The 11,729-nt window shown below is 42.7% G+C and overlaps 2 protein-coding genes across 2 annotated transcripts; both read left to right on the forward strand.

The window, feature by feature from the left end:
* The first annotated feature begins 1,537 nt into the window (after positions 1–1,537).
* Positions 1,538–2,746, forward strand: LOC119210816 (P-selectin-like). The gene is made up of 3 exons (XM_037461201.2): positions 1,538–1,959; positions 2,040–2,145; positions 2,244–2,746. Exons 1-3 carry the CDS (start codon positions 1,567–1,569, stop codon positions 2,255–2,257), a joined length of 513 nt encoding a protein of 170 aa, XP_037317098.2. The 5' UTR covers positions 1,538–1,566; the 3' UTR covers positions 2,258–2,746.
* Positions 2,747–6,992: 4,246 nt separating this feature from the next.
* pdgfrl (platelet-derived growth factor receptor-like) lies at positions 6,993–11,658 on the forward strand. Its single transcript, XM_037460115.2, has 6 exons — positions 6,993–7,313; positions 7,989–8,262; positions 8,350–8,501; positions 9,546–9,839; positions 10,061–10,197; positions 11,225–11,658. The coding sequence occupies exons 1-6, from the start codon at positions 7,259–7,261 to the stop codon at positions 11,411–11,413; spliced, it is 1,101 nt and encodes a 366-aa protein (XP_037316012.2). The 5' UTR covers positions 6,993–7,258; the 3' UTR covers positions 11,414–11,658.
* Positions 11,659–11,729: the final 71 nt, after the last annotated feature.

The following is an 11,729-nucleotide window of genomic DNA, read 5'->3' on the forward strand; positions in this document are numbered from 1 at the left end:
ACAGAAAATAACTTAATTTTTACAGAGGTTTGTCTCTGTTAGCCCTGCGATTGGCTGGCAACTACTCCAAGGTGTACCCCGTCTCTCACCCGAAGTTGGCTGGGATAGACTCTAGCCCCCCCACGACCTTGTGTGCAGGATAAGCAGTTTGAAGATGGATTCTACCTTTAGTAGAATCACTTTATTGAAGGTGTTTGATCATAATAATACAGAGAAAATCGATAAAATAACAGTTTTTCGCTGCAGAATATTTGGTGATTTTTTTTTTTGATGTTGTACAGTCTTCTTTTTAAGACTTGAATACAGTTTTGAAAAAAAAGACTACACTGTAAAAAAAACGTTGTACTATCAAATCATTATGTAATATTTTAAAATTCTAATTCTAAGTGTTTTTTCTGTCATGATGCTCTTCATGAAGGAATCACGCTCAATTTCACCCCCTACTTTGTATGTTCCTACATCCTGCAGTCCAGAGTGAGGAGGAAACCAATGAGATTGCTTTGCCTAATTACCTTGGTGACGGAGGGACGAAAGGGAATAAAAGTAAGTGAAAATGAACTAAAGGTTCAAGGTGAGAAGAACAGGAACAACAGCTGGCTCCTCCAAGGTAGGAATAATGATCTTAAAGCCTATGGGATGTTTTCTATCTGCCACCTGTATACGCACAATAATTAGACCTAGGAAAAAGAGCTCATCACTCAAACCGTTTAAATAGATTTGTTTTTTTTGATGGATTTAAAAGCATCTGCATGCAAAAATCAAATACGTTTGTGCTTGTACAAGAGTCTCAGGCATTTTGTCTTAACGTGTTCTGTACAATCTTTATTCCCAGCATGAAGAAGATACTGCTGTTCGTGCTCACTCTCTCAGGTGAGTCATTCACACCTGTTCAAAGCGGTGTGATGAAGTCAAACTCAACATGATAATAATGCACCTTTAACAATGGTTGTTTTCTAATGCAATATAATTGTGGGGCCGTAAAATGAGTGAGGTTAAATGAATAACCTCCCTTCCTGCTTTAGGGCTGTCTGCTCAGTCTGCAGTCTTCACAGAGTACCACTATGTCCAGGTGATGAAGACCTGGGTCGAAGCTCAGAGTTACTGCAGGGAGAAGTTCACTGACCTTGCCACCGTATTAAATCCAGAAGAAAACGCCCAACTGATGAGTGCACTGCAGGACCCTGGAAGCACCGCGTGGATCGGTCTCTTTGACGACGTGAAACGATGGAAGTGGTCACTGGGAGATGCAGACTTTAGTAATGAGTTTAGTAATTGGAATCCAGGCAGGCCGGACCTAAAGAACAGAAACGAGTCGTGCACAGTGATGAGGGCCGACGGGCATTGGGCTGACAGAGAGTGTACGGATACATATTCAGCAGTCTGCTACGATGGTAAGGAAGAGTTCTACTGAGTCACATTACAACAAAAAGAAAAGAAAGTATTCATCAGGTACTCAACCAAGCAGATAGAAATGTGCAACACCACAAAGTCCAACACATTGTCTTGCCTTATTTCTTTACTCTTTCAGCAAAACATCCTTCCAAGTTCATTCTGGTGACAGCGGGGATGACCTGGCACGAGGCCAGGACATACTGTAGATCCAAGTACACCGACCTTGCCAGCGCAAGGAACGTGTCCGAGAACAAGGACATCCGCTCGGTGGTGACAGATTCTAACTGGATTGGCCTCCACAGGGACACCTGGGCTTACTGGTCCAACCAGAGGCCCAGGACCTTCACCAACTGGGACGAGAGCCAGCCCAACGAAATAAGACAGGCGGAGAACTCGTGCGCTGCCGTCAGCACGAGCGCAGGAACGTGGTGGGATGTGGACTGCAACACTAAAAACCATTTCATCTGTGAAAAGGTCTACTCGCGAAAGAAACAAACGTTCAAGTTGAAGTTCCGGTCTGAGGCCGACATGAACGACGCCGCCGCCCAGCAGCAGCTTTTGGAGCAGGTGCAGTGATCTCTGCAGTGAACTCAACCCAACTTCTTGGGTAAGGACTCAATGTTTTAACTTTGCTTGTTTCCCTGCAGCTGCACGCTCAACTGGAGAAACATGGTCTATCAGACTTTAAACTCCGCTGGACCCAGAAGGATGGGCAGACTTTTCATAAGGAACCCAAGAAGAAGAAATCGGAAGGTATTCCCGACAGTAGAAACAATAATGGTTCTTCCCAGGATTTCAGAATAATCCCTAAACCACATGTATGACTTACATCTTTTTTTTCCATTTCTTAGGGTCGTGTGGCTGAAGGGCCATTGAAGAGCGTATATCGTCTCAACAGCATCGCAATCATTCTGTTCCATATTTGACTTCCATATTAATTTTCTATGCCATCAGTGATAAAATGGCTTTTGTGTGATAATATGTTTGGTTGCATGCTGTGTAACACAATGGATCATTTCGCTGTGTTTGATTTCATCACCTGCAGTCCGCTGTGATAGATCTTTTATTTTACCTTTTTGCTGTTAAAATATACTGATTTCTGCTTGTAACTTTAGAGTGTGTACCGAGGGTTGAAACCGCTGTCAAATTACTTAGAATTTCCTTTTTTCATATTCATATTTTGTGTTTTTTATAGTTTGTTGGTGGTGGTGCTGGTGTTGTAACTCTATCTAGATAAATTCAAGTTAAAATGTATGGCTTTGCTACTTTTTGTGTACTGAATTAATGTTTCTGTGAATGAGAAGCTTTATTTTTTTGTAGGGTCTTTGTCAATTTCAAACTTGCAATTACTGTTCTTGTGGTGATATATGAATAAAACAAATGTTTTATGTTAGTATTCTTTTCTAAACAGGTGATGTGAAGAAAAAAAACGAATAAAAAGTTCATTCAACTTTATTACTATAGAAGTGTTATTTCATTCTAAAGGTCAAGCATAATTTGACTAAACTTATGATAATATCAACTATACAATATTATTTATGGTATTTTGAACTAAGACAAACGGATCTTAAAAAATAAAAACTAGGATTAAAACTATTCTAACTTTCGTTAACGAGACGAAACGAAAATGTTGGTGGTTGACGAAGTCACAATACTTTTTTCCCCCTTGTATGCACCTAACAGACATGGGAAATGTACGGCCCCCATACGGCAGGCGTAAAGTGTCATGATTACACGATTATATCATCCACGAACCCAGAACACTCCAGTACTTACACTTCGGTGAGTGTGCGCTTCCTTGGTTTAGCTCAGCTAAAAACCCTTGCAAATGTGTTCCATTACCTTGCAAATAAATGCTTTTCTATTTGTTAAAAGCCAAATCCTTACATGTAATGATTTTTCACATGTCATTAATATTAGCTCACACGAACACTTCATCCATTTGTTCCTGGCCCGGCCCCCCTTTCAAATTTGAGAACCCATTGTGGCCCCCGAGTCAAAACGTTTGCCCATGCCTGCTGTAGACCTATCCTAGGAGGGATATTTAATGGACAACCTAAGTACTGCAAGCTAGACCATTATGCAGTTGTAGACACAAGAAAGGGGGTCCCCAGGCCTGAGAAGGGAAGAAAAGGAGTTTAATATGGCTCTTAAATGTGACTGAAACTAGACTAAAACTAGGATTAAAATGACTAAATTTGACTAAAACTAACATGCATGACTAAATCAAAAACAGCTGCCAAAATGAACACTGATTTAATGACTTTGCTTATTCTTCATAATGAAAGTGCTTCTAAAGATCATGTTAGGAACACACTCAAAAGCTGTTTAGACGAAGGCTGTTTGACAGGAAGCTCCTGAACCGACAAACAATCAGAGCACAATGTCGCACACTATGAGAAAGGTTTTTTTTTTAAATGCAAGTGGCGTCTAGTGGAACATCAACATGTAAAAGATGAGCTGAACACCTGTTGGACTTGTCTTTCTTTAATGATGTGAATGACCTTGGACTGAAGGTTGCATGATTCATTTCACCACTTGATGGTTCATGGAAATTAGAGTTCAAGCATTGCTAATAAATCCCTGAATGAGACCTGTTTTACATGATTGCTTTAGCATTTCCTAGCAACCAAATGTGTTCCCCAGTAAACGACGCCTGATTGGACGACTATGGTTTCAGAGACCTGAATGTGTTAAAAATCACCCCTTATTGACTTTTAGTGCATTTTACTCTTACTCTATTATTTTACGCTACTGTTGCTTGAATAAAGTTTTGAATGCAGATATTTCCCTTTTAATGTTAAATAGTATCATAGGATGGCTACTTTACACAAAAGTTCATAATGTGGTTTTCTATCAATGAAGCTGTAACTGTAATCGTGTCTTTCTGTCTTTTTTTCCCCGGTTCATAGTGGAATGGACGCAAGTTCCTCCAAGTGCTCAACATATTTATGTGCTGATTTGATGGAAAATGTTCAATCTGATTGGCTGCCCTAGGCGATAATAAGAAAAAAAAATTATGACTTTGATACTATACCTGGAAAAATATTTCGATACTCAATACTTTTGATACGAATACGGAAATGTCCGGGTAAAAGAGGAGTGCTTTGTCTTGTGTTGCAGTTGCTTAATGTTTGACTGTTAGGAAAGTTGTTGTCAAAACCAACAAACACAGCTACAGGGCTGCCATCTCTCACGGTGTCCCTGTGTGACACACACGCTTTTGCATGTTTGCACCACACATCCAATATCTCATGCTAAAAAAACAATCCGCGCTGGTTCATCTCCAACCGCGCAGACGGTAAATGGCAAAAAGATGCCATTGCGCTGGGTGAATAGGGACTATTTCCATTGCATCCTTTATGTCGACTTTAGAGAGCCATGCCCCTTGCCCGGCAATTTTGATCAGTTTGATGGCATTGTCGACTGAGGCGTAATAGAGGGAAAAGAGGTCCGGGGGAATAAGACTGTTTACGCTCATGACTGCGCCTGAGCGTTGGGGCAACAGATCAAATATGAGTCTTTTCTTCACTGAGTATTTTTCCATAGCCACTCCTATCGGACTGGTACTGAACACTGAAAACGGTGAAGACTTGAACGGCCCGACAATGTACTTTTTCCTTACCTCCTCCTCAAGTAGCTGACTGGCAGTTCCAGAGGCCTCCTGTGACAAGGTGTTGGACATGTGTGGAGCGGGTGGGGTAGGTAAGAGAGGAGAGATTATGATAGAGAGCAGATCTAGTCCAAGGGCGGTATGATCTGCCGCTGGAGATTCGAACAGGTACAGGGGTGAAACACATGGTTAAGAATGAACATGAAAGGGTGCCGCACTCAGCCGCCACGAAGACTCCACGAAGACTCCTTTGTCTTTGTCCTAATTGACTTCGTGCAGAGAGTCTTCGCTAATGCTTCACCTAATCTCTCATCTAAATACTCCCCCGTTAATGGAAGTCGCCTACGGCTGAGTGATCTGCCCACTCCCAGTCGTTAGGAAACAGCAGGTTGATTGCCCTCAGACGAAACGTCGGTAATCAGACAGTTGATGGACCCCATTGACTTCCATAGTAGGAAAAAAATACTATGGAAGTCAATGGGGTCCATCAACTGTCTGATTACCGACATTCTTCCAAATATCTTTCTTTTTGTTTAGCAGAATAAAGAAATTCATACAGGTTTGAAACAACTTGATGGTGAGTAAATGATGACACAATTTTCATTTTTGGGTGAACTATCCCTTTAAAACAAAGTAACCTATACTTGCAATTGTAAACTGGTCCATGGCACTTACAGTAGTTCTCAGCTTTGTACGGGTTTTTGGGAAAGGAACAGTAGATGTGCATATCTACAGGGGCCGCAAGGATAGTGTACTGGTTGGTGGTTGCGTCCGACCGGCTCGCTCTCTCTCTCTCTCTCAATGACTCTCACACGCACACAAACACACACACACAAGACCCCGCCCCCCCATGACACTCACACGCATGCCGCATTCACTGGACACGCACATAGTAGGAAAACAGAGCATCATAACATTGTCCCACACAGCAGCTAACATCGGGGTTGCTACAATATAAAACGCGCGGGCCGCACCAACATTACACTTTCAAAATCGAGGTGGGGGCCACAAAATATCTTCCCGAGGGCCGCAATTAGCCCGCGGGCCGCGAGTTTAAGACCCCTGATCGAAAGGCTTTAGATGTATTGAAACAAAGAGGAGAAAATGGCTGGAACTTTCTCAGGCAGGTCACATGTGTTCTGGACCTCACTTTGTAATGTCATCACTGACACCAATACATTCTGTAATATGTGAAAAAATGATCAATCATGTTCTCTTTTACTCTTTTACTTCATAGTCTTCCCTCCCCAGCATTTAGTGATGTTGTTTTTCTCAAAGTTTTTTTGGGTAATTGTGCTTGTATTGTATCTTGAAGACTACTTTAAAAACCGGATGGTAGATTTCTAAAGGGAAGAATGAAATGGAAAAACAAAGACATGCAAATCTGTATAATATGTCGTTTTTAATCATGTGAATGACCCTGGAGCAGAAGGTCGTACACTTCATTTCACCACCTGATAGTAAATGAAAATCAAAGTTTGCTGATAAATCACCAGTGAGATGAAGACTTTGGTTTTACATATTTACCTGAGTATTTCCTAAAGCATTTAAAGCATTATGTATTAATGCTTAATTAATTAAATTATATCCAAAACTCTATAAAAATGATATGAAAATATAAATGAAAAGATATTATCTGTAAATTAACAGTTTAACTGTTTAAGTATTATGAAAAAAAATGACAAATTAATTGTTTTTTCTCATTTTTAATGGAAGAAATACTGTAATTATTAAGTAGTTTTTTACAATTTTCTAAAAATTACATTCAAATCATGTAAAATAAGTGGCTGGGATAGACCCCTGCGACCCTGTGTGCAGGATAAGCAGTTTGAAGATGGATGATGGAAGTTTCCAACCCCTCGTTTAATTGAAAACCTTGTAGATTTACGGAAAGCTTATATTTCATGAGAATTGAGAATTTTTTCATTAGCAGCCGCTGCTGCCAGTCATTTTATCTCCTTCGGGTTTTTTTTACAGTGAGTGCATACAGTTCCATCCTCATGACGCAAGGCTTTCCTTCTAACATGATTTCCACTCAGGCCCAGCAGATGGCTCCAGAATTTGACTCTCCCGGTCTGACGAGAGGGAGTAAACAGTAAAGGCTCTGAGCTTATTTTCCCTTTTTCTCTCATTCCGTGAGGATGGAGTTGGATATCTAGACAAGAAAGCCAGAGCCTAAAGAGTTCCTACTGAGCCCCCAAATCAAGACCACATCAAGACTCCCCGACTCTGTCCGTCACAGCAGACCACAGCATGAAGCTCTGGGTTGTTCTTTGCATGGCACTGCTCTGGGTGGAGCTCCAAAACGGTGAGTGAGGTCTCCACATCTGTCTCGTAGATTTATGTTGGAAGCAGAAAAGACTGTTGTTCTACTCATGAGAATTTAGGAGGGTAACCTGGAGGTAAAGGGAGGATTAAATAATCTGAGGTTGTTCTTCGGTTGGGCAAAGAAACAGAGGTGGATTCACCAAGAACTCGATCATCACATCATTTGGACTCTTCGCAGCGTCACACTGCAACCAATCCCCTCAATTTGAATTGTATTTAATGCATTTATATTCTAAACATTTGCATACAAGATGTGAGGAGCTTTTCTGAGGACCAAGTCGAACTAGTTGCTTCTGAGGCACGCAGCAGGCATTCTTTAATTACCCTGACCTCTGCTAGGAGTTCTCATTAATTCAGAAAGAAAAAAAAAAGAAAAAAACCTGAACGTCTGTCACAGACAGATTTTTGTTCTGCGTTTAGTCTCAAATGGTTTGTGTGTTCTGTGGCGCAGCAGAACGAGGCTTTTTGGTTTTTGGTTCTGCCAGAAATGAGGATTTCACCCTTCCTGTTCAGCTGTTTGGAGAAATAGGAAGAGACGTTCTGTGGCTGAAAGTGAACGCCCGCCCGGACATTCTGTCAAAAAAATAAGGCACCAAGCAAAGCTCGGCAATAGCTGACTTTGTGACTTCTCTTCATCCTCCCTCCACGCGTCCAGGTGCCTGCCAGCAGGTCAAGCGGAGAAAAGATGTCGGAGAGAACCGCATTCGGCCAGGGGGGAAGCGGGTCAAGGCGCGACCGACCAAGCCAAAAGATGGAGGAGGGAAAGGCCAGTCCCTGCTGACCCAGGTCCTGGATAAGGGTCGCTTCCTGCGCCTGGGCCCGAGCATCACCATGACACCCGGGAGGAACATGGAGCTGCGCTGCAAAGGCAATTCCATCGGATGGTCGTACCCGGCCTACCTGGACACCTTTAACGACTCGCGCCTCAGGTGCGTCGGCCGTTGGTTGTGCCATAAGTGGATGTGAGAATCAGTGTCTCATATGTACGGGTGGTTTTCTTCGTTTCCCGCCTCCAGCACCAAGCCCAGCGACAAGTACAGCCAACTGATCCTGACATCGCCCTCTGCTGCTGACACGGGGCCCTACAGCTGCTGGGTGATTGTGTGCGACGGCACGGAGTGCGAGAGGGACCATGATCGCACTTACACCTCATACATCTATTTCACGGGTGAGGCACACTGAGCTCCACAAATTCTAAAGGGAGAAGTAAGGGATTGTTACAAAGAGCATGTCTTTGTTATCATTTATAAGATTAGTGGAAACATCTGCTCGGTCCATCTGACACGCTTTTTTGTTTTTATCTGAGTATGTTTTAGGTAGAGACACCAATGTCTCGTCCAAACCTGACACCTGTCCTTCTACAATTCAGTGAACTACTATTAGCAACGTAACAAAGGATATTAACGTTAACGTTTGCAAACGCTCAAGTTACCGTTAGAAAACAAAACAACATCCGAAATGAACAGTTTCAAAAACTTGAGGATTATTAAAACTAAAAGTCTAACATTGCCACGAACTTATACCTTAACGTTAACGTTACAGTCACAAAACGAGGGAAGTATGGCGTTTCCATCCAAACTACAAACACGCCAAGTCCAGCCCAAGGTTTTGTTTTTATTTTTTATATATACCTTTGAGGACCCGCCTCCTTATTAATTTGTTAATATCATGGTAATGGGTATCTTTTATTTCCTGTGCTCCAGGAAAACAAAGCAACTGGAATGTAGCACAGCGTCTAAGGAATGCATCTTTTTCATTTCTTTCTTTGGCGAAATGCAAGGTCACAAATGAAGATGAAGGGATTTCTGTATTTGCGCATTTACCCCTGAACCTGGTCATTTTCGGATAACCTCCCACAGCCGGTTTGACAAATCAACCACTGACCCTTTATGGGTTGGCAGACCTAGCTTTTTTTAGTTGACACCCTGAACAAGAGACTACAAGGCAAAGCTCTCTCCATCTTGAGCTACTGTCTTGCTTTCTCTGATGTAAGTGACTGCAGCTAGCAACCGTAAACAAAGGTAAGTTAACTACGTCCAAAAATATATTGTAGCATCAATCTCGGCCACATTAATCGCATGGACCGACATTTACCCCGCCCACGAAGACGATATCGCGTGATAGTGACTTGTCCCTCTGGCCCGCTTGACGTCAAAGTGGACATGTGTGGCCCCCCTACCTAAAATGAGTTTGACACCCCTGCTCCACACAGACAAAGACAACCTCTTCGTCCCCTCGCCCGTCCACTTTGAGATCGTGTACCTGCGTCCGGACCGGCCGGCTGTGGTGCCCTGCCGCGTGACCAACCCGCAGGCCAAGGTGTCCCTGCACAGAGAAGTCCCTCCGGAGGAGATCCCGGCCAACGGGACGCAGCTGACCTACGACCCCACCAAAGGTTTTGTCCTGCAGAACCCCAGCCCGGAGCACCAGGGGGTCTTCTACTGCAGGGCCGCGACCAAAGGCACCCCTCAGATCTCCAGCAAGTACCAGCTGCTCTATGTGGAGGGTAAGGAGTCACTCTTAAGAGTCCCTGTGGGTTTAACCCGCCAACGACAGAAACTATATGTATCGCTTTATTGATTAAAAGCAAGAAACAGTGAGGGGCCTGTTAAAAAGTCATGGATGCAGTACTGTTTGGTGGTGGCTGTCTAAAGCTTCAACTTTTTACCTAACACTCCGTTGACACCAATAATTGCAAACTTTAAAAAAATCATTTCTTGTTACCAGTGCCGAGTGGGCCACCATTTGTGAGTCTTGACGCCTCTTCGAAGTCAGTGGGAGGAGGAGACAGCATCAATGTAACTTGCACGGTGTTGGGGGAGCCAGAGGTGGACGTGAGCTTCACCTGGTCTTATCCCGGTCAGGTAACAAAGGACCACCAGTCTTAACTGGAGAAACCTTAGGGTTAATCGCACATTTTGAAATTCAGTAATCTCGATTAATGGTTGTTGTAACAATGTTGTTTTTAATGAATGTTTGTTTTTCTTCTAAAGACTAAATCTTAAAAGTAATGAGTAATCACTTTACATACCGTGTATTTTAGACACTATTCAATTGTTAATGTAATTTTAAACACAAAACTACTCACATTCGCGCATCTTGGAGACAGAATTCCCCCGGGTGGAACATCTTGAACTAGCGACTCTTCCTGCTGTCCTTGTGCACTTTGTTCTCAACTCGACATAATTTGCTCTCTCTTTGCCGTCCTGGCTCCCAAATGGTGGAATGAGCTCTCTGATGACATCACGACCACAGAGAGCCTTTACATCTTCCGCCGCAAACTAAAGACACACCTCTTAAACTATACTTCGACTAAAACACTAACAAATTGTAGCACTTAAAATGTACTTATGATGGCTCTTATCTATAGCAAGTTGTAAAACAACTTATTTGATGAAATTGCACTTTGTTTCTTGTTCTTCGGAGTTTGCATCTCTACGGTTGAAATGCACTTATTGCGTCAGCTAGATGACACGTAGTGTAATGTTTGAAGTGCCAACAATGTCCCCACATTTAGCCAGGACGTTTTCAAACCGCGGCCTTTTAGGGACACAGAGGTGGTCCTCTGCAGACTGTGTTTTAAGTGGTCCGTCTGCCACTCACCCCCCTTCTGTTTGACACGTGGAGGAATTCCTCTGCTCAGTTCTTCGCTGTATGGCGCGCCTTTGCTGGTTTTAATACCAATGCAAAACATGATGTAAACATGATGTAACTGACAGCAGATAGAGGCCAATTCGTTTCCGCAGTCAACTTCTCAAACAATTAACTTTGTTAAAATATTTTGTTGTTGGGATATTTGTAATCGTTTTAAATCATTTACGACTCTATTTCTGGCTATTGATTCTCACCTGAAATATCAAATAGCTATAAAAGAATGTTTGTTTTGTGCAGGGCCGTCGCCCGGTTCACATCCAGACTTCCTGGAGGCTGGTTAACAGAGGAATGAGCCACACCACACGGATCACCCGGAGCGTCTTGACTCTGGAAGACATGGAGACCATCGACTTTGGAAACTACATCTGCAAAGCCAGGAACCAAAACGGAGAGACCATCGTGGCAACCAACGTTTTCTCAAAATAACCTCGGCAAGGGGGCCTGACATCTGCTGAGATGTAACACAGCAGCTACTGTGAGGAGATCAGCATGTATAGACATACAACTGGGTGTTTTTTTTAGATTGCACATTGTGATAACATTAAAGATTTGCTACATTCTCAAACACAACCGTTCCTGTAGTTTTGCAGCTGGTCAGCTGACATGACTGTACAGGTCTGCATTAAAAAAGATGAATTATGCATGAGGTCAAACAGAAGTGTTTACAATGTTTTATTCATTTAAGAGGGACCAAAAAGAAGCTATGGATGAGAACTTCTGAAGTTCAAAGAACAAGGAGTGC

The sequence above is a fragment of the Pungitius pungitius genome, chromosome 2, assembly GCF_949316345.1.
Source record: "Pungitius pungitius chromosome 2, fPunPun2.1, whole genome shotgun sequence".
Taxonomy (NCBI): Eukaryota; Metazoa; Chordata; class Actinopteri; order Perciformes; family Gasterosteidae; genus Pungitius; species Pungitius pungitius.